At 40.2% G+C, this 27,275-nt stretch overlaps 1 protein-coding gene across 3 annotated transcripts in view; it reads left to right on the top strand.

The window, feature by feature from the left end:
• Positions 1–27,275, top strand: part of LOC132382569 (aggrecan core protein-like) — a 106,245-nt gene that overhangs the window by 61,995 nt on the left and 16,975 nt on the right. For 2 of the 3 annotated variants that reach the window (XM_059952905.1, XM_059952904.1), the window contains exons 10-14: positions 1,068–1,361; positions 4,269–4,640; positions 7,031–9,589; positions 18,032–18,145; positions 23,884–23,997. In XM_059952905.1, the coding sequence (XP_059808888.1) occupies positions 1,068–1,361; positions 4,269–4,640; positions 7,031–9,589; positions 18,032–18,145; positions 23,884–23,997 (3,453 nt within the window). The remainder of the gene's footprint in view (positions 1–1,067; positions 1,362–4,268; positions 4,641–7,030; positions 9,590–18,031; positions 18,146–23,883; positions 23,998–27,275) is intronic. The other variant, XM_059952906.1, reaches the window with a different exon arrangement.

The following is a 27,275-nucleotide window of genomic DNA, read 5'->3' as shown; positions in this document are numbered from 1 at the left end:
TCTTAGATTATACGTAACTTTTTCAAGAGGAATACAACGATGTATTTCATTATTCCAATGATCAGATATATAGATCAGATCTCCAATGGTTGAGTAGGTTAGGATTTTATTTCCATGGAGCAGAGGAGAACAAAGGGAGATTTGATAGAGATGTACAGAATTCTGAGGGGTACAGACAGGGTGAATGCAAACAGGCCTTTTGTACTGAGATTGGGTAAGACTACAACTAGAGGTCATAGGTTAAGGGTAAAAGGTGAAATGTTTAAGGGGAACCTGAGGGAGGGAATTTCTTCAGAGAGTGGTGCGAGTGCGGAACGGGATATCAGCGGAAGCAGTGGATGCCGGTTCGGCTGCAACATTTAAGAGAAGTTTGGATAAATACAACGATGGGAGGGGTATGGTGAGCTTTGGTCCAGATATGGGCCAGTGGGATCAGACAGGAAAACAGTTCTATGTGGATTAGATGGTCTGAAGTTCCTGTTTCGGTGCTGTCATGCTCTCTGGCTTTATGACCCTATAGAGTGCTGAAGCTGTAGAATGGTAGGCACATAAGACACCACATGACTTGAAGTGTACAATAAAGACTTCAAATGATGAATAGACAGATTGTGTTGTGTCAAAACAGTATTATTCCAGAGATCCTAAATAATAATCTCCATGCTAATAAATTGGTTAAATGTAATGACAATGATATATTTTTTATTCTTAACACTTTATTTTTTCTTCTTATTATTCATATATCACTTAGCTTTGTTAATCAGTTATTTGCTAATTTAATTCCTTATTGTACATACTGACATATTGACTTAATGTATCTTTTTTGCTAATCTTCAATAATAATTAATAAAAAGGATTTTAAAATAAAAAAGACAATTATAAAAAAATTATACTTTATTAAAGTAAAAGATGATACCACCATATAACCTGTCCACTTAAATTTTAAAAAGCTCTTGAAAATTTTGTGAATGCTATTTCCAAAATTATACTATATATTCAAAAGTTAAAATGAGTCTTTATTCAAAACAATGGCATCATTAAGTTTGTGTCACTCTGCCGGCTTTTCACAGGGAAGGTATTCCACGCAACTGTGGCAGATGGATTCACTTACGAGGAAGCAGTTGACTACTGTCTCAGCCATAACGCGAAGATAGCCAGCACTGGCCAGTTGTACGCAGCGTGGAAACAGGGCATGGATAGGTGCCGAGCAGGCTGGCTGTCAGACGGCAGTGTTAGATACCCCATCCAAACTCCAAGACCGTACTGCGGCAGCGGGCAAGCTGGAGTGAGAACGGTGTACCTGAACCTGGATCAGACCGGATACCCTGACGCAGAGTCACGCTATGATGTCTACTGCTTTAGAGGTATGTAGGAAGGAAGTGCCTTTCCATTTCCTAAACATGTGGAAGATGAAACAGTTATGGTATTGGGGCAGTATAACCCCACCCATCTTCAGTGAATGAAGACACAAGAGACTGCAGATGCTGGATTCTGGAACGACAAACAGTCTGCTTGAGGAACTCAGCAGGCCGAGCAGCATCTGTGGAGGGGAAAGGAATTGGCTGAGTTTCGGGCCAAAATGCTGCTTCAGGACTGATGCAGGGTTTCAACCCAAATCAATTCCCCCACAGCTGCTGCTTGATCTACTGGGTTTCCTCTAGTAGGCTGCTTACTATTTAATGAGGACTCATCTCCAAGGGAGCTGATACAGATTTTATTCAGTCTGCATGTATTCCCGAAAGATAAGCCATAAATTGCAAAATGGCTCTACAAGGATGCTTGGTGTGAAAATGGCAAAATGTTACGATCAAACTGGTAGAGCTGTCTTCAGAGGTCAGACCCAGTCTGCACAACTATGACGCATACCCTTAGTTGAGTATATGTTGCTTGTGACTGGAACATTGTACAGTCTGCTTTACACAAGAATCTGATCCTCAGGACCAGTGCCTTGTAACAAGTCTCTGAGAACTGAAGGGGCAAATTTAGCTCTCTTTCTATCCCAATTTATGTTGGCATCTGAGTGAGCCTGACACTAAATTTGCGAGCCTAAAGTCCTGAAGTATTTTTATTTGTGCTATAAAAATCATTAAAAAAGAAAGAAAATTTGAGGTTTAAGCTTCAAATACAATTAAAATTAATGTAGTCAATCTACTTATTACACTGGTAAAGTAGTCTATACTGTCAAAGAATGTTTCTTTGACTTGTCGTTAATGTTTCCTTCTGCTAAGGTTTACAAATTCATAATAGACCACCAAAGTACGTTCTTTGCGAAAGTTTATCCTTATCTACGTTTTATATTTGAGTGTAGCCTGCATTAATTATCAAATATAAAGCAGTAGGATAAACTTTAGGAAAGAATGTATATTGGTATTCTATCATAAGTTTACTGTCACTGAAAGACACTGTTTAGTTGGAATTGTTTATTTATTTGCCTGTTTATTAAGATTCAGCACTGAATACGCCCTTCCAGTCTTCCGAGCCACACAGCCCAGTCATCTCCCAACTTATCCCTTGCTTAATCACAGGACAATTTACAATGACTAATTAACCTACCAACCAGTACATCTCCAGAGCATCTAGAGGAAACCCACGCAGTCACGGGGAGAATGTACAAACTCATTACAAGCAGCGGCTGGAATTGAACCCTGGTCACTGGTACTGTAAAGCATTGTGCTAACACTACACAACCATGCCATAAGTAAAAATGTACACTATTTATAGTAGTATATTATAAATTTATATACTGTCACTGAAGGAGACTGTCTATGTGGAATTATATGATGCATAAGGTATCTATGATGCTGGCAAAAAAAATGCTCAATTAACTCAGCTATTCAACATGATAGTAATAAACAAAACACAAGAACAGAGTCATTCGGAGCTGAGTAATCCACATAGCTCCACAGACTTACTCTGCCATTAAATAAGATTGCAGGCCTTGGCTTTGCCTGCAGTTTTCTGCCTTGTTCCCAAGTGTCTGTCAAATTTCCAACAGTCCAAAATTCCATTACATTCAATTACTCAGTCACTACAGCTTATTGTGTAGAGGATTCCAAAGATTCACATCCCTCTGACAGAAGAATTCCTCCTTAACTCAGTCTTAAATAGGCATCTCCTTATCTTGAGAAACTGCACCCTATTTCTGCGTTGTTCTCTAGGGAAAGCACCCACTCAGAATCTGCATTTCTGAGCCCCAAAGAATCAGAATCAGTAGCAGGTTTACAGTCACTCACATATTGTGGTGAACTACATATACCTGTCTGGATACGCCGCCCCCCCCCCACGCTGACTGTTCCTGTGGCTCCTCCCACAGACCCCGGTATAAAGGCGATTGCGGCCTGAGCCCGGCCCTCAGTCTCCAGGATGTAGCATGGTGGTCAATTGCTACGTGTTCTTTCTTCCAGTCAATAAAAACCTATATCTCGCCTCACGTCTCGGAGAGTTATTGATGGTGCATCACATATGTCGTGAAATTCCTTGTTTCGCGGCAGCAGTACAGTGCAAGACATAAAAGTTACTAAATAATGCAAAAGATAAATAACAGGGTAAAAAATGAATAATGAAGTATTATTATTTTAGGTATTATAATTTTAAAAGATTCAAGGACATGACTTCTCAGTTTTTAAATTCCAATATGTATACGTTTGCTGAACCATTCTTCATATAACATATTCATCTCAGGAATCAGCGTAGTAAACAAGTTTCTCCAATGTAAGTATATCCTCTCTTGAACAGAGAGAACACACCTGTGTACATCATTCCTGATTTCTCACTCAAAAAGATAAAAACAGCATGAAAAGGCTTTACATGAGGAAATCTGCAGATGCTGGAAATTCAAGCAACACACACAAAATGCAGTGCACCACCAGCATTTTGTATGAAAAGGCTTTATCTGAATTATGAAGCCTTATGAGAGATGTCGGCCATGGACCTAAAGATTCAAGAGCTGAAAGGAAGTGTGGGCATAAACTGAGAAGCATTAGTTAACTGTGGTTAGTGACCAGCTATGATAGAAAGCAACTTCTCCCAAGATTCATCCTCTTCTTCTCCCATAATGTTGGTACAGAATTAGCAGAGGCATCACAGGAAAGGTGTAAGCAACTTTGTCACCCATTACAGGATGTTGAAGTGTGAGATTGGGAAATCACTTTGGAAAGTTTCCATTGTACTTTTTGGCATTTTCTCACAGGCAAAAGCTTTTATTTTACAGTAATATTTTAAATGAATCTTCAGAATAAAATGATTTTGTTGATTTCTTTAATATGTTCCAGATACCATAACTCCCGTGGTGACGAAGAAGCCCGAGGTCGAGAAGCTGACAGTACCTGTGATCCCAGTGAGTGAAGTCACACAGACTCCTGTGGTAGAGCTCGAGGTAGCCAGGACTGTGAGGCCAGAGGAAGCCGAGCTAGGCAAAACCGATGTATTTGTCAAGGAGACTACTGAGCAGCCCACCGTCACAATCGGTGTGATTGAAGAGACCATAGCAACCCAGGTGGTGCCTCGGGTGGAGATACGACCTCCTGAATTATCTACAGTATTCCAGATTTCTGAGGCCACCACTGAATCCATCCCAGATCTATATACCATAACCGAAGAGGATAAGGAACTGTTTCCAACTGCAATGCCTACAGTAGAGCCTGGTGAGTTTGTTGACAAGAAGGCAGGAAATTGTTACTGACTGACGCTGACAACCAAGCAACCAAATATTAGAGCAACTGAACTTTTTCCCATTAAAAAGCTGCAAATTATATATTTATAAAGTTATCCCTTCATTTCTAAAGATGCCGGGTGGCATTATGTTAATAACTGGAGAGAAACGTGACTGAGAAATCATTGAAGACATTCACAGTTTTTACAGGAGAGACCTATTTTTATAACAGAGAGGACTGTATCACTGGGGGAACAGATTTAAGGTAATGGGCAAAGGGAGATGAGTCTTTCTACTCACTGATGGTGGGCATCTGAAACTCACTGTGTTTAAGATGAGCACTTGGCATGTTCTAACCTATAGGCCAAGAAACTGATTGACATAATCAGTTTGTTATTTATTGAGAAACAGTGCACAGTGGGCCCTTCACACTACCCAGCAACTCCGGATTTAATGCTAGGACAGTCACAGGACAATCTACAGTGACTAATTAACCTACCAGCTAGTACATCTTTGGACTGTGGGAGGCAACCTGAGCACCCGGTGGAAAGCCACAGGGAGAACGTACAAAGCTCTTTACAGGCAGCAGCGGGAATTGAACCTGGGTCACTGGTACTGTGAAGCGTTGTGCTAACCACTGCACTATCGTACCATCCCATGCAGTTAGCATGGATATAGTTGGTTAAATCACCTTCTCTCAGATGATTTACAATGATTGGCAAGTTGTGATACTGAGAGAGAACCTTGCATTACATTGGGAGACAAAGAATTGAGTGATTGGGCTGGCTTTGGGCTTGCGGCGACACAGGTTCAGTCTCGGCCTTGGTACTGTCTGTGTGGTGCCTTCACACTATTACAGCTGTGTTTGTATTTCCCCCTTGTGCTCCAGTTTCCTCTCAGTTTACAGACGTGTAGCTTGCTGCACTATTGGGCTGTTGTAAATTACCCCTACTGTAGGTGGGCGATAGAGAAATCCGGGGGCTGGGAGGTGCAATTTGATGGACACAAATGAGATAGAAATGGGGAAGTGAGAGAGATGATCTGAGAGCTGGCATAGATTCGATGGGCTGAATGCCTTCCTTTGTCATAAGAAAATATGATAAAATAGAATAACAACTTTTCAAAGGCAGTCATACGGACAAATGAATAAGAAAGGTTCAGAGGTTCAATTTCATATCAGAGAACGTATACAGTATGCAACCTGAAATTCTTACTCTTCAAAGACATCCATGAAACAAAAAAACCAAAGGAATAAAGGACAGGAGTACTTCAGCCCCAAAGTCCCTCACTACCTTCCCACACGCAAGCAGCAGCAGAAGCATCGACCCTCACCCTCTCCCTCCCGCCACTTGCAACGGCAGAAACACTGAAGCCCCTCCAACCAGGCAAGCAATAGCCAAAATCCCCAACTTGATCTAGAGTCCGTCAAAAACTTCAGTCCAGGATCCAGCACTTTGGTAACTCGGATAGGGTCTTTCTCACCAGTGAGGGAGAAAGAGAAGAGAGTTTGCTCCTGCAACAGCGAGAGCTTGCTGTTCCGTGCCACTTCTCCAGGCCCCCCCCCCCCACCGGCTCAAGGGCCAACGGGCTCTTGTTCACCATCAAAAGAGAGAGGGTCAGTCAAGTACAGGGGCCGTCTTCTGACAGCAGTACACACCACCTGCTATCCCGATGTTTTAGTCTCCCACGACACTTCAATTAGCAACATCAGCAATGAAGTGGGTCATCCACAGGACCACACCGCAAAGATGCACATCTTCCAGCCTGCTCCAGGTTTCGAAAGGCATGGACCAAATATGGGCAAAAATGGGACTGGCTTGGGTAGATATCTTGGTTGGCATGGATGAGTTGGGCCAAAGGATTTGTTCCCAAACTATTTAACTTCACCGTTGAGCACAGTAAGGAAATTATACTGCGTAGTTCTATAACTTGTCAATGAACTGTTCATTGAATATTTTGGCTCAATGGCAGCTGAAAATGAAAGGTCATCCACATGGTCAAAGCAATGATCTTGTCAGCTGTTCATTGCCCTCCAACAATGCTGCTTGACCTTCAGACTATCTCCAGCAGGTCAAGCAGCCTCTAAACAGGAGTGCTGCCAGAACATTCAGACGTGCTTTGTTCTTCATTTTCCTATGTTTCCCTCAGCTCTCTGATAGTTTTGTGGAGAGCACGGAACCAGACACATGGTCCAGGAACGGTGCATTATAAGTTCTGCAAACTCTGTTCAAGCAGCCCATTTTTTGAAATAACAGAGACATACAGGATGTGGGATCTATGGCAAGAGAGAATGTTCAGAGGCAAGAGGGCCCAAAGTGCTGTCTAAGTAAAAACTGAATACTGTACACTATCTCTAAGCTCCTTTTTTATGTTTTCTTTCAGGATCTGCTGACGTAACACCTGTACCAGAAGCTGAAGTGAGCGGGGAACCTTCTGGATTACCGGAAATTAGTGGAGAACCTTCTGGAATTCCAGAAATAAGTGGTGAACCTTCTGGAATACCAGATATTAGTGGAGAACCTTCTGGAATACCAGATGTTAGTGGAGAACCCTCTGGAATACCTGATATTAGCGGAGAACCTTCTGGATTACCTGATATTAGTGGAGAACCTTCTGGATTGCCAGATATTAGTGGAGAACCTTCTGGATTACCAGATATTAGTGGAGAACCTTCTGGATTACCAGATATTAGCGGAGAACCTTCTGGATTACCTGATATTAGTGGAGAACCTTCTGGAATTCCTGATGTTAGTGGAGAACCCTCTGGAATACCTGATATTAGCGGAGAACCTTCTGGATTACCTGATATTAGTGGAGAACCTTCTGGATTGCCAGATATTAGTGGAGAACCTTCTGGATTACCAGATATTAGTGGAGAACCTTCTGGATTACCTGATATTAGTGGAGAACCTTCTGGAATTCCTGATATTAGTGGAGAACCTTCTGGATTACCAGATATTAGTGGAGAACCATCTGGAATACCTGATGTTAGCGAAGAACCTTCTGGAATACCAGATATTAGTGGGGAACCTTCTGTAATATCCGATATTAGTGGAGAGCCTTCTGGAATACCTGATATAAGTGGAGAACCTTCTGGAATACCTGATATTAGTGAGGAACCTTCTGGAATACCTGACATTAGTGGAGAACCTTCTGGAATACCGGATATTAGTGGGGAACCTTCTGGAATACCTGATATAAGTGGAGAACCTTCTGGAATACCAGATATTAGCGGAAAAGCTTCTGGAATACCTGATATTAGTGGCGAACCTGAAATTCCCGAAATTAGTGGGGAACCAACTGGAATACCCGATATTAGTGGGGAACCTTCTGGAATACCTGACATTAGTGGAGAACTTTCTGGAATACCTGATATTAGTGGGGAACCTTCTGGAATACCTGATATAAGTGGAGAACCTTCTGGAATACCAGATATTAGCGGAGAACCTTCTGGAATACCTGATATTAGTGGGGAACCTTCTGGAATACCTGATATTATCGGAGAACCTTCTGGAATACCAGATATTAGTGGAGAACCTTCTGGAATACCTGATATTAGTGGCAAACCTGAAATTCCCGAAATTAGTGGGGAACCAACTGGAATACCTGATATTAGTGGAGAACCTTCTGGAATACCTGATATTAGTGGAGAACCTTCTGGAATACCAGATGTTAGTGGAGAACCCTCTGGAATACCAGATGTTAGTGGAGAACCCTCTGGAATACCTGATATTAGTGGAGAACCTTCTGGAATACCTGACATAAGTGGGGAACTTTCTGGGATATCTGATGTAAGTGGGGAACCTTCTGGAATCCAGGTAATCTTGCTACCTACAGAAGAGTGGGAATATCCAACAACAGCAACTAAAATTGCTGAAGTTGGGAAAGGCCCAATTGAGGAACATATTTCAAAGATTTCTGATATTAGTGGGGAGCCATCTGGGATTCCTGAAATTATTGAGATGCCATCTGGAATTCCAGATGTTAGTGGGGAGCCATCTGGGATTCCTGAAATTATTGAGGTGCCATCTGGAATTCTAGACATAAGTGGGGAACCATCTGGAATTCTTGAAATAACTGAGGTGCCGTCTGGTATTCCAGACATAAGTGGGGAGCCATCCGGGATTCCTAGAATAATTGAGGTGCCGTCTGGTATTCCAGACATTAGTGGGGAGCCGTCTGGGATTCCTATAATAACCGAGGTGCCGTCTGGTATTCCAGACATAAGTGGGGAGCCATCTGAGATTCCTAGAATAACTGAGGTGCCATCTGGTATTCCAGACATTAGTGCGGAGCCGTCTGGGATTCCAATAATAACCGAGGTGCCGTCTGGTATTCCAGACATAAGTGGGGAGCCGTCTGGGATTCCTAGAATAACCAAGGTGCTGTCTGGTATTCCAGACGTAAGTGGGGAGCTATCTGAGATTCCCAGGATAACCGAGGTGCCGTCTGGTATTCCGGACATAAGTGGGGAGCCATCTGGGATTCCTAGAATAACTGAGGTGCCGTCTGGTATTCCAGACATAAGTGGGGAGCCATCTGGGATTCCAATTATAAGCAGGGACTCAGAAGTCAATGGAAAACCACATGAGGTCAGTGTTGAGCCTTCTGAAGTTTCCCAAAGTATTATTGCATCAAGAATTATTGACATAAGTAAAGAACCAGAAGACATTGAAGAACCTTTAGGATCTCCTGAAGTTACCAGCAAATCCCCTGTGGTGACATTGCCTATAACACCTGGTATTACAGATGTTTCATTACCAGAAGAATCTCAACATAAAAAGGATGAGGTTCTTTCAAAACCAGTAGACAGTACAACAGCTCAAGAACCTACTAGGACTATGGATATGCTGAAAGTTACTGCAGCCACTCCAGCCCTCATCACGACAGTCCCACCTCAAGTGTCACCTGAAGTAGTGACTGAACCTCTGCCAGATAAAGGTATTAAATATTTTGATTCATATTCTCTTCATCAGGGCTGTTTTAAGAATGACTGGAGGATCGACAGAGCATCCATAGTCAATAGTTAACTTTACTTTTCCTTTTACTGTATGTCCTGATTACGAGGACAAAATTGTTGCCAAGGTATGAGTGTACTGGTTTTATTCCCATCCTGACATTCAGTTCCTTGAACTCAATGGTTCCAAATGCAGCAACACCAGAATATTGTCATCAAATCTCTCTCCAGTATTTAACCCAGATGAATAGAAACTCATCACTTAATCCATCATAAAATGCACAAAATGCATAAGTAACTAGCCCAGGTGCACGGATAATGCTTCTGGTTCTGGTTATTATTCAAAACACTCTAAAATACAATTCCTCTGAGGTTTGGCACAATTGTCTTCAGTGTATTCAACTGGGAGATACCTCTTAGATCTGGTTGGTTCTTGGGAATTTGTGTTTTGTTTAACTGCCATTAAAGTGGGTCTTTGTTCAAAGTCCAAAGTCAAAGTCAATCACACACACAAGAAAGTCTTTAGATGCTGGAAATCCAAAGCAAGGCATCCAAAGTGCTGGAGGAACTCAGTAGGGCGGGTAGCATCAGTAGAAAAGAGTAAACAGTCAGCATTTCAGAATGAGACGCTTCTTCAGGACTGAGAAGAAAGGGGGAAAATGCCAGAATAAAATGATGGGGGTGTGGTGAACTACATATACCTGTCTGGACACGCCCCCCCTGCTGACTGCTCCTGTGGCTCCTCCCACAGACCCCTGTATAAAGGCAATTGGAGGCACTGCTCCTCCCTCAGTCTCCAGGATGTGTGATCGTCTCTTGCTGTTGACTGCTCCCTTCCAGCTAACAAAAGCCTATCTCGCCTCACGTCTCCGAGAGTTATTGATGGTGCATCGGGGGGGAGGAGAAGGAGGCTAGCTGGAAGGTGAAAGTCATGTGGGAAAAGTCAAGGGCTGGTGAAGAAAGAATCTTGCAGGACAATGGATCACAGGAGAAAGGGAAGGAGAGGAAGACCCCGGGGGAAGTAATAGGCAGGTGAGAAGAAGTGAAAGGTCAGAGTGGGGAATAGAGGAAGTCAAAGTCAAGTTTACTGTCATACAGAACGCACAAGTAGATGTATGCGCAGATACAATGAAAAACTTACTTGCAGCAGCACAGGCAAATTGCATTGGAGGCTCAATGCTCACAAAAAGACATAAATTAAATTATGCAAAATTAGAAAAGAAAAAAACACAATTAAGATAAAAGATAACAAAGTCTATTGCAGTGCAAAGTGGTCAAGGTGGTCGTAGTATTGGTATGCTGTAGTAATGATTAGGGTTGCACAGGTTGGTTCAAGAACTGAATGCCTGAAGGGAAGTAGCTGCTCTCGATGAGGTGCAATGTTACATGATCTGTAAAATAGACATTACTAACAACTAGAAGCTGACAAAGCTACTAAGAACAAGGCAAAAATGCTTCCATTGTTGGTCCATGGGAGTGATCAAAGGCCTCCTGATCACCCACAGACTGTAAGATAGCAGTCCATCCATCCCACCTTAGCGTGTTACATGAGGACCAGACCCTAAAGCTAAGAGGACAGTGTCCTAACCCATCTAGGTTTTCTCTCAGAATATTCAGCATAAATTATCAGGGAACTAGCATAATCTTTATACACCTTGTAAAGGATGTTACCAAAAGAGCAAATCTTTTATCAAAAATCCTTCCCCTATGATTGCACTATCAGGAAGAGATGAGATTTATCCCCGTGGATGTAAGGATTATTCAGTGTCCTGATTCACCTCAAGTTTCCATGATTAAATAACTTCTAACCTCTGCCAATCAAGATAGGCCAACTGGTTAATAATTGGGCAGACCACATGTCAGTTCAAATGCTGTTCTCTTTCAGACCATGAGTTCAGTTAGAGAACTTGAACGCAGATTTGAAAGCAAGGAGATAAAAAGACAGTGTCTGTAAATGTAAATTTGTCTTCTTGTTGGAATTGTCCATTAGGGATAGAAGCCAACCATCTTTACCTGGTCATACATCAATTGTGCTAGCAGTGCCCAGTGGGCAGTACTGAGTCAGAAGGTTGTGAGTTCAAGTCCCATGCTGTGTCATACGCAATCCATGTTGGCACTCCAGCACTGAGGGACTGCTGCACTGTCATACATCCTAGGTATCAGATGATATTTTATACAATAGCCCCCCTTACCCCCTTGAGTAAATGTAACAGATTCCACCCCTCTGCTTCTCGAAGTAAGCGGTATATTCATTGTTTATTTCTATATGTACTCCTAAATCAGTATCTGAAATATCAGATTACATGGACATTGCTTGCGAAGGAACTCACTGTATGAAAACTGACCTAACTGAAAATGGGCCCAAATATGCTGCTATTGGCTTAAACAAAACCGAACGCATAGAGATCCGACTGTCGATTAACAAAAAGGATCTATTATCACACTAAAAGAAATAATGTTGCGTTCATACACATTTTTCACAAGCATGTGGCCCATTGCTGTGAAGAGTCGACACTGCTTGAATTTAGATCATTTTCATTAATGTAACATCCATTTCTTTTGGGCAATCATTATGAGGAGCAGGGGTCTGCCATGATTACAATGAATGGCAGAGCATGTTCAGTTCTGAGTTTATGTTCCAAAGATATTAGCAGCTCTAATTCATTTGGTGCATTATGTCTGTGCTGGCCCTCCACAAGAAATGCATCATATATCTCCCCCAAAGATGCTTTTTCATATATATATATTAGATATTTAAATACTTTAACTAAAGTTTTTGATAAAACAAACTATGAGTTGTTTCTACAAAATTCAACTGGTAACTAAACTGAACAGCTTGCTCTGATTTGGTTCCACTCCACTTTGGTTGAACTGATGGGCTCGGGCAGATCTTCTTTCTTCATACCATGCAATAACTTTGCCTGCTAATTCCAAAATACAAGGTTAGAAGTAATTCCAAGTGAATATTCCAATGGAGAAGATGTTCCAGCCGGAACTTTCCCATGTCAGCTTTCTTGGCAACTCTGCTTCAGGGAGAGAGTGAATAGAGACATTGACGTGTTTGTCAGCAACTGTGAGACACTCTCTGGACTTTCCTAACTCTTAGTCCACTGCACATTGGTAGAGCTGCTGTTTCATGGCTTCCTCCCACATCCCAAAGACATGTGGTCACTGTAAGTTGCCCTAGTGTGCAGGTGAGTGAAAGAGTTATCATATTAGAGACATTTGATAGCACTGGGCCTGTACTCACTGGAATTTAGAAGAATGAGGGTCGTATCTCATTGAAGCCTATCAAATGTTGAAAGGCCTAGATAGAATGAACGTGGAGAGGATGTTTTCTATAGTGGGGAAGTCTAGGACTAGAGGGAACAGCTTCAGTATGATGAGAGATTCATTTAGAACGGAAATGAGGAGGAATTACTTTAGCCAGAGAGTAGTGAATCGTTGGAATCCCTTGCCAAAGGCATCTGTGGAGGCCAGGTCATTTGGTGTATTTAAGGCAGAGATTGATAGGTTCTTTATTAGTCCGGGCAAGAAAGATTACAGAGAGAAGTCAGGAGAATCGAGTTGCAAGGGAAAATGGATCAGTCATGATGAAATGGCAGAGTAGACTGGCTGGAGCAAATGGCCTAATTCTGCTCCTATCACTTATAGTCTTATGGTTTTATATATGGGGGAAATTGATGGGAATATGGGGGAGTAAAACATAGAATCACTGTGAATGGATGCCTGAATGTTAGCACAGACTCGGTGGACTGAAAGGCCACTTTACAAGCTCTGTGACTCCACAACTCTGCTCCACCTCAGGTTAAGAGTCAAACCTCCTGGAATGTATTGGAAGGGATTACTTCCAATGAAATATTGGAAAGGTTGGAGCAAATTTCCCTCGGTTCCTCCACAAACTCCATTCCTTAGTTATGCTTCTGAATGATTATAATCCCAAAATTGCCTTGTGACATTGCATCATGGTTAAAACAAAAATACTAGTGCGGTCATAAGACCATAAGACATAGGAGCAGAGTAGGCCATTTGGCCCATCGAGTCTGCTCCGCCATTCCGTCATGTCTGATTTATTATCCCTCTCAAACCCATTCTCCTTCCTTCTTCCCATAAACTTTGACACCCTTACTAATCAAGACCCTAACAACCTCCACTTTAAATATCCCAGTGACTGAGTCTGAGTAAATAATTTGTTTTTGGAGTAGTAATATGCTTCATAAAATACTGATTATAAACCTTTAAATTTTTTAACTGTGTCACAGGATACTAGTAAGAAATGCATGAAGGTATTTACTCAGAATCAGGTTTGATATCCATGGCATTTATTGTGAAATCAAATCTGTTGTTTTGAAGCAGCAGTCCATTGCAATACATAATCAAAAGTCATAAATTACAACAAGAAATACATAGGAGAAATTAAGTTAAATATATAGTGCAAAAAGAGAGCAAAAAATGTGAGGTAGTGTACATAGGCTCATTGTCCATTCAGAGATCTAATGTGAAGAGGAAGAAGCTGTTCCTGAAAAGCTGAGTGTGTGTCTTCAGTCTCCTTGATGGGAGCAATGAGAAGAAGGCCTGCCCGGTGTGATGGGGGCCCTTAATGATGATTGACTCCTTTTTGAGGCATTGCCTTTTGAAGGTGTCCTGGGTACTGAGTTGGACTAGTACCCATGATGGAGTTGGCTGAGCTTACAACTTCCTGCAGAGTTTTCCATTCCTGTGCAGTGGCACTGCTATACCAGATGGTGATGTAACCAGTTAGGATGTTCTCCACGACATATCTGCAGAAATTTGTGTGTCTTCAGTTACATACCAAAGTCTCCTGAAACTCCTAATGAAATATACCTGCTGTTGTACCTTCTTTGTAATTGCATCAATATGTTGGGCCAAGGACAAATCTTCAGAGATGCGGATATGATAGGGTCTTTTAAGAGATTTTGGATAGGTACATGGAGCTTAGAAAAATAGAGGGCTATAGGTAAGCCTAGTAATTTCTAAGGTAGGGACATGCTCGGCTCAACTTTGTGGGCTGAAGGGCCTGTATTGTGCAGTAGGCTTTCTATGTTTCTGTGGTTCTATGACACCCAGGATTTGACATGTAGCTTTGAACTACATACATCAGCGTTGAGGGCTTGATGCCAGTTTTGCAAGAATAGTTTCAATCTTAAAGAAGGCATTTTTGGTTAAGTAATAAAGTCAGAAAATTCTGGAAATAACCAACGAGGTAAGTTGCATGGGAGAAAGGGTCTCAGGTCAATGATCTTTCTTCAGAATTGGAAAAAAATCAGATATTGTAGAAAATGAGATGTAGGGAAAAAAAGGGTGTTATGTCAAAGCAATTAATCTAGTGAAAAAGGATCTTGTGCTTTCCGGATGTATATGACAAATAAACTCTTCTCAGGCTTCCAGCCAGGTACAGATATGGTAATAACTGGCATTTTGATTGCAAACTCTACCATCTTTCATCAGGGTTGATGCCTGGCATGTCTAGCCCACTGGTATTTATACCCCTGTAGTCCATGCCTCCTGATTGGTAGTCTTCATTCAAACAGTTGTCTGTTCTCCTACCTTGTTTACAATCGAATTCCAGTTGTTTCTTCAAGCAAGACTTCCACCTTTGATTAAAAAAGAAAAATTTCCTCTAGTTTTATTTCAATGGCTTCCATTAACAGGCTGTCCCAACAGGCGCTGGTATGGCACAGTAGCTTTGTGCCATCAAAGTCAATCCTATGCCCACTGCAAATGCAAGGTCCTGCGACCACCAGCTCCTCTGGGTGACTCAAACTGATACTCCTCCTGTGCTGCTGGCTGTAGCAGAACATTGCATTCACAATGGCCTTAGGATGGACTACAATGGAACAAAGCTACTGTGTCTCTATTTCACCATCCACTCGAAACAAATTCAGCAAGTTGAAACACACCTGTTTTCTAAAATTTCCCATTTGCAAGGGAAGGTCATCGACCTGTAACATTAATTTCTATTTTCTCCAAAGAATGCTTTGTTTCCTTTTGCTCATTGGTTGCCAGTCTTTGTGTGTATTTTTTTTCATTGATTCTATTGTATTTCTTTGTTCTATGGTGAATGCCTGCAAGAAAATGAATCTCAGAGTAGTATATGGTGGAATATACATACTTTGATAATAAATTATTTTGAACTTTGAACATTAAAGATGCTGCCTGACCTGCTGAGTATTTCCACTGTCATCTGCTTTGATTTCAGGCTTTCCGCATCTGCGGTTCTTTATCATCCTTTTCATCTCATGTTTACATTCTGGATTAACAAATTTACAGCTGACTTGCTGGCAGTTACCTCATGCTGAGAATAGATACTTGAATGGGGTGCTTGGTCAATTGCTTCTCTGTATAGAACTTTTTATTATTTATTAAATATTTAATTGGTTTGGATATGCAGAATACTCCTGAGGAACGTGTTTGTGGTTAGCCCTGAATGGTCCTGAGAAAGATTGGAATGAGTTGTTTTTTGCAATCCTTCTGAAGAAAATACTTCCACTGATGTTACTGGATAGGGAGTTTCAGCATTTAAATCTAGCTTCAATGGAAATCACAACCGCCTACACATTGTTCAGCATTTTCCTTGTAGTCCCACTATTTTATTCTAGTGAACAATCTTTGTTCCCATCTTAAAACCTTGTGCCAATTTCCTGAAGCATAGTACTGCTGAAAACTTCAGTAGTTCAATCCTGGCCTCGGGTGCAGTTTGCACGTATCCCACTCTGTAAACAGGTGGTTGTCCAATCGATACTGTGGTTTCACCTACGGTATGATTGGTAGGTCAGATCGTCAGCAGATCAATTGTCCTCTGTAAAAATTCCCCTAGTTTAGGTGAGGGCAGGAGAATCAGGAGGCAGAGGACCTGAGAAGAGGTTGCAAGGACATAGAGAATGGATTGGACTGATGAGATTGCACTGAGAGCCAGCATAAATTCCATGGACCAATTAGTCTCCTGTATGGTAGGGAAATATGGAAAATATTCACTGTTATAGCATACACTGCATGCCCATGGCTATGTTTTCCTCAGACGGATTCTAGGTTCTGGTCATATCCTGTTCTTGCATCAATGTTGATCGCTTCACTCACACAGAATATTTTCTCACATACTTCTCCAAAGCATTGATCCTTGATTTCTGGATGATCAGGTCATACAACTGCCTAAATTTTATAAAGTTTTATCTGAGAACAGTGTCACCATGTCAACTCAAGACTTGTACATTCTTTATATATCTCCATTAGGCCATAAGACTATAAGAGTTGGCCCATTGAGTCTTCTCCGCCATTCCATTATGACTGCTTTATTACCCTCTCAACCCCATTCTCCAGCATTCTCCCCATAACCTTTGACACCTTTACTGATCAAGAACCAATTAATCTTCACTTTAAATATTCCTAATGATATGGGTCATCTGTGGCGATGCATTCCACAGTTTCACCACCTTTAGCTGAATAAATTACTCTCCACTGTTCTAAAGAGGTGACTGATACCATTTTTTTCAATGGAGATTTCCTCCAAGGAAGATGGGCTAGACTAATATTGATTTTTACCTCCCTTAAAGAAATCCATCTTATTTTACCAGACGTTTGATCACCAGCAGCCGAAGTAAGAATTTCCAAAGTTCCATATTTGGGAATAAGGAGCTACTGTAAAATGCAAATGTGGGAATTGAACTTGTAATTTAGGGGGTGGCATTCAAGTGCTTTGTACTGCATTTTCTAAGCACTTAACCACTCCAAATTGGGCACGTGTTTAAAAAAATATTTTTTGGAAAATTTCACACAGGCTTTTTAAATGTTTTTAGAGCGTTTGATGTCTCTGGGCGTGTACTCACTGAAGTTTAGATTAATGGAGGGGGAGCTCTCATTGGAATCTACCAAATATTGAAAAGCCTAGATAGAGTGGATCTGCAGAGGATGTTTCCTATAGTGGGTAAGACTACGACAGATGGTACAGCCTCTGAAAAAAGGATGTCACTTTAGAACAGAGATGTGGAGGAATTTCTTTAGCTGGAGGGTGATGAATCTGTGAAATTCTTTGCCACGTACAGATGTGGAGGACAAGTGGTTGATAGGTTTTTGATTAGTAAAGTCATCAAAGGTTATGGTGGGACACAGGAAAATAAGGTTGAGAGGAATAATAAATCAGCCATAATGGAATGGCAGAGCAGACTCAATGGGCTGAATGGCCTAATTTTGCTCCTACGTCTTGTGGTCTTTTGGACTAATGTAACTGAAGATTTTGATCAACTCATCTTAAAGTAATATCCTGGAAAGAAGCAATTTAATTCATGCACAAGAGACTGTTTGCTGGTGTATTTTAACTTCATTGATGAATAGTTCTTTAGATGTTCAGTATTGCTTGTGTCAATATTAAATATATGTGTCACTCTGTGATTTTAACGGTTTCTCCATAGTTGTCCATGATCTATGCCAAATCAGCGCCTGTGGTCCAGGAACGTGTGTGGTGAGAAACGACAGCTTTGTTTGTAAATGTCCAACCGGATGGATAGGCAAACATTGTGAAATAGGTACGTGAGCCAGTTATTTTGTTACGTAGCCAAGTGGGAAGTCCATTCAATTCCATGCAGGACGGCTTTTTGTGGCATTTAGTTTAAGTTCTATCCAGATGCAATGGAAGTCCAGCTTGTGGGTAAATGGGATTCGTGTTGATAGATTTATCAAGCAGAAAGAACAAAATGGGCCAAAGGACCTGTTTCAATTCTATGTGACTTTGTGTATCTATAATATTGAATTTCACTAATTGGGCTTGCTTATTGATTGCACTTGATGCACTTTCTCATCTATAAGTGAATGAATTGCGTAGTCAATATTTCTTACCGCTTCTAAACATCAGAGATTCTCCAACTCTGAAGGTATTCATAGATGTAAGTTTGTTCTGAAGGAATCTAGGGTTCTGAGTCTTGAAAGACAGAGACATACAGCACCAGATACAACAAAACCATCTTGTTCTTATATAACATCAGGTGAATCACAAAATCTTGAGAAAATGAGTCACATAAGCTCATGACCAAAGTCTTGGTCAAACAGGTAGGTTTTAAGGAGTACATGTAGAGAACAAAGTGGACTGTGGAGTGGGAGTGAGAGGGGAATTTCTTGAGTTTAACAGCCAAAGTCATGCCACCAATGGCCATAAGAATTGAATTCAGAACTGAGTAACATACTGAAATGAAGGAACATGAATATTCTGGAAAGCTGGAGGAGGTTATAGGATGAATAAATAGATGCTAAAATATTCAATATCTCCAGTGAAATAACCTCGACTTATTCTCACCTTGGCTACAAGACAGTGACACAAAACTATCAACTTCCATTTGCTGAAGAATTCCAGCCTGTTCAAAATGTTTAATGATTACCTCAGATCCTATATTATATCTCTATACCAGGGGTTCCCAACATTTTTTCTGCCCTGGACCCCTACCATTAACCGAGAGGTCTATGGACCTCAGGTTAGGAAACCCTGCAGTATACCACGTGAGGAGACAGAGTGACAGGGAGGGGAAACATACTGAATGTACACATTTTCATTATAGATACATTCTGGGATAATTCCAGGATTTCCATATGAACAGTAGGCATTTTAATAACCCTACTGACATACCCTTTGAAAATATTAAGTATTCTCAGACAAAGACAGCGACATTCTCATCTTCATGCATTAAGAAGAGTCTGCAGAGCTCAAAGTAAAATTGCACCGTCATTGTACAAGAATAATACCGGATGAGGAAGTCAACAGATATATTCCTAAGGTACTGGACTTGCACCAAGCCTTGTGCCAAGCCCCAGATGGATTAAAGTGAAACGTTCCTAACTCCAAGCTGTGAGCCATTAGATTAGTTCTCAGCACTTGGTCATATTATAAATATTGGGATTACTGGAAGAACAAAAGCAAAAAAGAATCAAAATGATTGTAAGAGAATATCAGTGAAAATAAAATGCATTTGCCAATCATTCTGTTTTGTGTATTTCTATTTACTCCTTCCAAGGGCCATCACTTCATTGGTGTGTTCAAGAATACCAAAACTTTATCTGTTTCTGTCTGGATGTCTGTTGTTCTGAATTAATCTTTTTTTATTACCAAAGTTTAATCATTTTGCTTTTCGAAAGTATAAGCAAGACACGGGTTAATTGTCCAGCTCAACACAGTTTGTGACTGATTCAGTTCTGCCTTGAGAGATATATTATTCAAGGATCTTGGTGCTGTTCAAAGTTACCATTTCATATTACAAGGTACCATTGGTAGATGGGCTGTTGTCATTCCTTCTCATCACAAACATTCCATTCCCTTTCCATTGACTACAGAAGAGGCTAGCCCCGGAAAACATCACAAGCCAGAGCCCAGACAGTCAGCAAAAACAGAAGTGGTGAAGAGAGTTTGTGTTTTGCCTGTCATGGTGCTGTTGAGTGTCGCTGTCAACATTTACTTGCTTGGGTAATTTGAACTTCATACCTTTCATGCTCCTACCACCAATCTTTTTTATTTCCTATTGAATGTGGGTAAGTTGGTGGGCCATAGTACATTGAACAAACTGCAATTTATTGTTGTGCAAATTAATTGTCTGTTTACAAGATCACTTCACCACACTGGAAGCCTATGCGCAGTGTATGGTCCAGGGTAAGTGAACCTGGGGAGTTTTCTCCAACCTGTTGCCCTTTGTAAAATGCTCAACACTGGAAATCACCATAACAATCCAACCTAATGGTAAATTTCCCAATAGTTTTCTTGGAAACATTTTACCTAAGAGTTAAATCTTGGGCTCCATATGGACACTAAACAAGGAATAAATATCCAAATCATTAATATAATTATGGAAGCCCCACAGAATCCAGTTTGTTCTTGTTGCTGTAAGTCATCATTTTAAGAGATGTTCGGATGGGCACTTGGGTTAAGGAAGATGGAGAGATAATGGACATTGAGTAGGTAAGAGGGATTAATGTTTGAGTTTTTTTTCACTTTTTAGCTGGTCTGGCACAACATTGTGGGCCAAATGGCCTGCTCCAGGGTTGTACTCTTCAAAGTTCTGTGTTCTGTGTTCCGTTCTTGCCAAAGCCACTAAAGATATAGCAGCATACACCGACACAGAGCAGGTCCGTGACAATAGAACATCTGAGAAAAGGGGTGTATTAAAATTTCTATCCCCACAGCAGCTAAACTACAGGCTAAGACTCTTGGTAATAGCAGCAATTTCTTTACAATGATTTTGCAAGTTGCTGTGTCACAAAATATGCAAATCAAATGGAAACAGCTTAAATTGTTCCAACAAAAACACATTAACAGCAGAATTGCATGCAATTGATGACTAACAGTGGTGTTTACTTTGAGTCACAGTTCTCTTTGATCATTCTGGATAGATTTACCCAAACTGCATTGGAAACTCATGAAATAGCAACCTGAATTTTACTGTTTACAAGACTTCTTTAAAAGACTGCACCTATTGCAGATTGCAATACCAAAACACTGGTCTGCAGGTGCATTGAATACTTAAAAGTCAAAAGGTATGGATACCTAAAATCTCAATAATTCCTGCGCTCCCGGCTGATCAGATTGGTGATATTGAGAATTCAGGAATGATCCTTTTGTGCTTTGCATCATGATGTAATGTTCAGCAAAGCTTTTGTTTAAGAGCGAAGGAGGAAACAGTGCTCATCGTTTCCAACTTATTTGCATTGCACACAAGCAGTGCCACGGTATTATTTTGTGCATACCCATTATACAATGAAGATGAAGGTCTTCCGATGAATGACAGCCTGGAAGCACAGATGAAGTTAGTCTAAAACTGGTGGTTGAAGAATGAAAGTCTAACCTCCATCTTATTTTTAGAAAAAATTTGGGATTCCCCACTGCAATCAGTTTCCTTTGCATTAAGTTATGAAGATGTCTTATATTTTTATCTGGAGATGTTCTTTTACAGGATAAGACATGAAGTTTTGTGTGAAATGGAAATGTGGGTTGCCTGCAGTACCTAATGGTTTCAAACATAAGATTCTATATTGTTGTCAATTCAACTCTAATGCAATTGTCACACCGGAAGATTAGATCTCATTAAATTATTTGTTTCTTTGCCCTCATTTGTAAAGAAAAAGGTATTGCTCTGGTATTTGTAGATACTAACTCTTTTGCTAGTTTGTTCAACAGTTATTTTGCTCTACCTTTACAAAAAATTTGCATTCGGTTTTAAGGGTTTGGTTCATGTAGACACTGAAAATTTACAGTTTCAGACAGTGTTGCATTGCCGCAGGCTAAAGTCAGCTAACGCATTTACCTCTCAGACTCATGAAGTGACCTAGACGCCATTTTGAATACTATGTATGCTCCTGATCCAACCTTCTGTAGCCCTAAACTCTCGCAGCACTGTAACACTCTGCTTTTAGCAGGTACTAATGAAAGGGGGACGCTTGTGTACTTTTCTACAGACCTCCGTCTTGAGCCATGTGTGATGACACTGCTGAAAAGATGCATGTTGACTGTAGCTTTAAGAATATAAACAAGGCAAAAAAATAGACTATTTAGCTCACAAGTTAGATATTTTAAAAGTTAAATGTCTAAGTTCAAAATACACTTATTTTTAAAGTATGTATAGATTATACAACCTTGAGATTCATCTCCAAACAGGCAGCCACAAAACAAAGAAATCTGAAAGAACCCATAAAAAAAAAGAGGACCATTGAACTCCCAATGTACAGAAAGAAAAAAAAAGACAAAGCATGCAAACAGTAAATGCAAAAAAAAAGCGTTCTAAACTAAAGATCACAGAGTCCGTCTCCAGACCCTTAGCAGAGCAGTGAGATTAACCATCCCATCCCTCACTTCAAGCCCTGACGTCATGTCCTTTTCAATCTGGCCCAGCACCTATATCATCATCCAAACATCAGATTCAGTCGCTTCAATATGCTCTGGGGCCTGCACCCTGCCACCTCAATTTGGTCTGTACCCGATCTTTCCAATACAGCCCAGCACCTCAATCTTCATCCAAACAAAGCAGGATTATGCCTTTAAACACGTTCACCTAAAAATCCCAATTATTTTCAATGTTTAAAATGTTCTGTTTTTGCTTTCAATTCCTTGAATCAGGAATCCTAACTTATGCAACAATTCTACAAATGACATGTTGTCTTAGGTATCAGTGAATGAATCTGGATAGTTACATCCAGTAATTTCTTCGCTGATGGATTATTGTAAAACAACCCCAAACGGACACTGTTTCCAGAGTTATGCTCAAAGAGATGTCTATCGAAAGGTCTCTTAAAATTACATCTAACTCCACTTATTTCTCCTGCATCACATTCCAAATATCAACCTTTCCTGTCAGATCACATGCAATGAAAGTTTCTTCATTACTAATTGGCTATAAATTGGCAATTTGCACAAGGCCACTGACTGGTCTGCTAATCAAAGGGTCATTCTTCCACAAAAGGTCATGATGCACAAGTCTGAAGCATTGTAGAGGGAATTTGACTTGGCCTAACCATTGACTGAGGAAAAGTTAATACTGCCTCAAGTAGACAAACATTCAATAGAAAAGATAATCTTTTGTCCCGTTATGTCTGTGCTTACTCTCCATAAAAAAATACAGATTACGTCTTCCCCAATTGCTTTCCTTATTTTGATAAATTCAGAACTCTGTTCTGTTATATAATTTTAGATATTTAGATACTTTTGAATTTAAGGGTACTGATATTGAAGACTATGTGTTATTATTACAAAATCCAACTGGCAACTGGACTGAACAAGTTGCTCTGAACTGGTCCCACTCCACACCGATTGAATTAGTGGGCTCAGACCTATTTTCTTAATAGCGTGCAGTAACTTCACCTCTACATTCCAAAATATGTGGTTAGAGGTCATTCCAAGTGAATATTCCAGTGGAGTAGATGAAACAGCACTATTCCAGGCAAAACTTTTCTATCACCCTACTTGGGTTCTAAAATCCTTAATTCACATTCCTAGGAGGTAAACAGGCAAGCATAACTGAAGCAAGATGAGAATAAAAATAGGGAACTGAGTGGAAAGATAAATAAAGTGATTACCAGCTGATAATGGTAACATTTCCATTCGGAGGTTCCCTCAAGCAAATAGTCAGGTTTAAATTGTTCAGCATGTATCTCTGGCTAAAACATCACTCATGACTGCAAATGGATGCCTCCAGAATAAGTGTACAGAGGAAGCCCCTTTCTCTTTCTCTTTCTCCCATCCCTGTCGAAGTATTCCCTGCTTGAAATCCTAATGGCAGAACTTGATTTCTTGCAGACATTGACGAGTGCCACTCGAGCCCTTGTCAGAATGGAGCTACCTGTATCGATGGCATCGACTCTTTCAAATGCTTGTGCCTACCCAGCTATGGAGGGGACCTCTGTGAATTTGGTACGAGAAAGAGGCTTCAGCTAATTCTACTAACAGCTTACAAACACTAGCCCAACTTCGTGAGAGCAACTTGTTCTGGGTTTGACTTTTCATTGTATTTCTTTTTGTTTCAGATTAACCTTCGCTTTCATTCTTAGGGACTGTGATTTTTCTGATAGTTTGTACACAACAATGATAATAATCACTCAAACTTCTCAATGTACCAGATGGTTCTATTCACTGCAAGGAACCCTTCCTCTCTTTCCCAAGAAAGCAATACCCTGGCAAAAAGATAGGCCCACTAACTTCTTAAGACTACTCTGTGAAACTTTGTTCTATCCAAATAAGAAGTTTCACTTTAAATATTATTATATGTTACCGATAATGTTTGAACTTGTAAGAAATAAGTTTTGGCGTGGTGATTAATATAGCCAACTATAGTTTGCCAAGTTTTCAAGCACATCAGCACTGGGCTAATGAGAATGCAATGAGGAATGATCTGACTCCCAGATTCATGAATTTCTGATGATTTTATTGGTAAATTTTTCCAGAAGGAAATTCAAGCTGGGTGGACCAACAAGGAGATAAGTTAGTGTACCTTAAGTCTGCATCTCCACTCTCCTCAGTTCCAATATACATTTTCCCCGCTCTCTCCTGAGGATACTGATTGGTGCTTTCTTCTTCAGCTTTCAGTTGCCAGCTGTGACCGTTTTACATACTTGATACTTTCTTTGCATTCCTTTTCTGACCAGACGCGCTGAGCCAATTCTCCAGAAATGCCCAAACCGAGATCCTCAAAGTTGGAAAAAAATGCAGCAGATAAAACCTGGAATCAAATTGTTATTTATGGCCCTGTACTACACCATGTTTGTTTTTAACCTGTCAGGTACAGGGATCTGGAGGGAGCAAAGACCCTTTGCATTCGCCTTTATAGTGCAAAGTATTATGTGTGACCCAAGGGAATCTGAGACATTATAGCAAATTCCCATTCTCAGACTTCAATAAATCTAATAATTCTGTGCATCAATCCATTTCAATCCATCAATCAATCCATGATTAGACATTGGGGATATTGTCTAATCTTTATTTAGTTCAGACAAGGTGAATGCCTCATTGCCAAGCAACACGCACAAAATGCTGGAGTTTGGAATTGAATTCTGAACTCAAGAAGGCCTGAGCTGTAATAGCATTGCACTAACCACGATGGGACTTTGGCTCCCATTTGTACTTTTGGTATGACACAAAAGAAATGATAAACAGAAAGGCCAAGTTTTTCTGTTCCAACCGAACTACCGTATGTTCAGAGTTGCTCTGCCAAATTCCACACAGAGAGAAGCTATAATGCTAAAAAGAACACACATCCACGTATTATTAGGTTGGGCTCAGCTGAGATTACCAAAGGCTGCAGATATGAAGAATGGTCATCTGATTATCATCGATGAGTAGGTTTGGAAGAAAGGTGTAAAAAAGTTGTGTAAGATGGTGTCAGTGATCCAGTGAATCCCTATTTAAAAACTGTATCCAACCTCATTATTATTGTCATTATTGATCATCCAAAGTTCCCTCTCTTATTGCTATGGAATTCATACTTTGTAAACTGGGATTTTCATCTCACAATACCCTTTTGCTTCGGCTCTTGGATTAACAAGTTCATGATAAAAGATTGAATGCTTACTTTAGTCCATAAATTAACAACTAAGCCCACATTCAATGCCATATTAACTGAAACTTTCAGTGGAACAAAAATCCTGAGCATGGGTTAGATATATGAATAACTTTAATAAAGTTTACAATAATGAAAGTTTACAATCAACAGTCCTATGAGTTGTGATTTACACTTTCTATTGCCTCTCTAATTTGATATCAACCTTATCAAAAACATTTGATTTTATTTTAGGGATCTGAAGTTTAAGTTAGTTTAGAGTCAAGGCTGTTAGCTGGGTATTAACAAGATGCCTCAGCTCAGGATGTATGTCAGGAGAGAGACTTCCATTCAATTGAAGCAAATGAATTCGCTGGTCAGCATTGGCAGAGTGTTAAATAAATAGACTTTAGCTCATTGAGATTAAGAATTTTACCAATGGACAATAGAACCTATGCTATAATGTTGATATGAGGCACAAGGATAAATCTTCACTTATGATCCAACCTCAGTATAAAAGGTCCCATTTTCCACTTCATGTGTTGTGGCCAAACTATCATAGATCACCTAGATCTTTGTAAAGCTGCTTAAAATTTGAACCTTTATAACAATTGTCTTCTTTTCCATCTAATATTGCTCATAGTCCCTTTGGCAAAATTTTCACCATGATTCAACGGCAATGCTTCATCTTGCAAAAGTAAAACACTGCAGACACAGAAAATCTGAAATTTTAAAAAAAGTAGAAATATAAGTGGTAATAGACTGGATCTGTGGAACAAAATTAACATTTCAGGTAGATGGCTTTTTGTTAGAACAGTTTTGTCTCTCCTGAAATGCTGCTTGACTGGCAGTTTTTATTTCTGTTTTTCATGCTGTTGCTGTGGTTTCTCCTCCAGCACTGACTGGGACAGTACCTTTGGTTTCTTGATAAACCCTGCACTGAAACTTGTAGGAGGAAATGGCGACAGATTATTGTTTGCTCTTGCATTGCTTCCCTCAATTTTTATGGACAGCAATTGAGCTCTTATTTTGTGAACAATTCCCGCTGTGAATATTGTAAATTCAGAAAATTAACAGTTATGTTTGAAGAAAATAATAGGCATCTATACCTAATGTTACAACAGATTTAATGACCAGATGTGTATCTTCATCTCTCCCTTTTACTTTCAATAATACTGTTTGTAAGAATGAAGGTTTCAACAGCTTGCTTGGTGTTAATATCAACTTATTTTGCTTGAATCTTATACCCAGATTGTTATGTCTTGTAACGCCAAAACATAAAGACTAATCGAAGTAAAATGTCTGGAATAACATATCTAACTTCATGTTTACTTTAAGTTAGGTGTGCACATATAATGTGGTGGTGTCATGACGTATGCTGTTCACTTATTTTTACATATAACCCATAATGAATTATATAAACAAACAAGAATGCTTAATCAAACAATATATTTACAATACTACTAAAATATTAAATACACAGCACAGATTGTTAGTTAATCTGTTTCTTTCTGCCATCTCCTGAAGATGTCCACCTATGGTCAGCTTTCAGATCATCCACTTATCTAATCTTCCGGCAGGATTTTGATCTGTCAATGATCCACGTAGCAAGCAAAATAAATATTTTAGTGTGGTCTTTTCATTAAACCATCTGCAC

This window comes from Hypanus sabinus, chromosome 28, assembly GCF_030144855.1.
Source record: "Hypanus sabinus isolate sHypSab1 chromosome 28, sHypSab1.hap1, whole genome shotgun sequence".
Taxonomy (NCBI): Eukaryota; Metazoa; Chordata; class Chondrichthyes; order Myliobatiformes; family Dasyatidae; genus Hypanus; species Hypanus sabinus.
The sequence above is the reverse complement of the archived record's forward strand: the minus strand, read 5'-3'. Positions and strand labels throughout refer to the sequence as shown.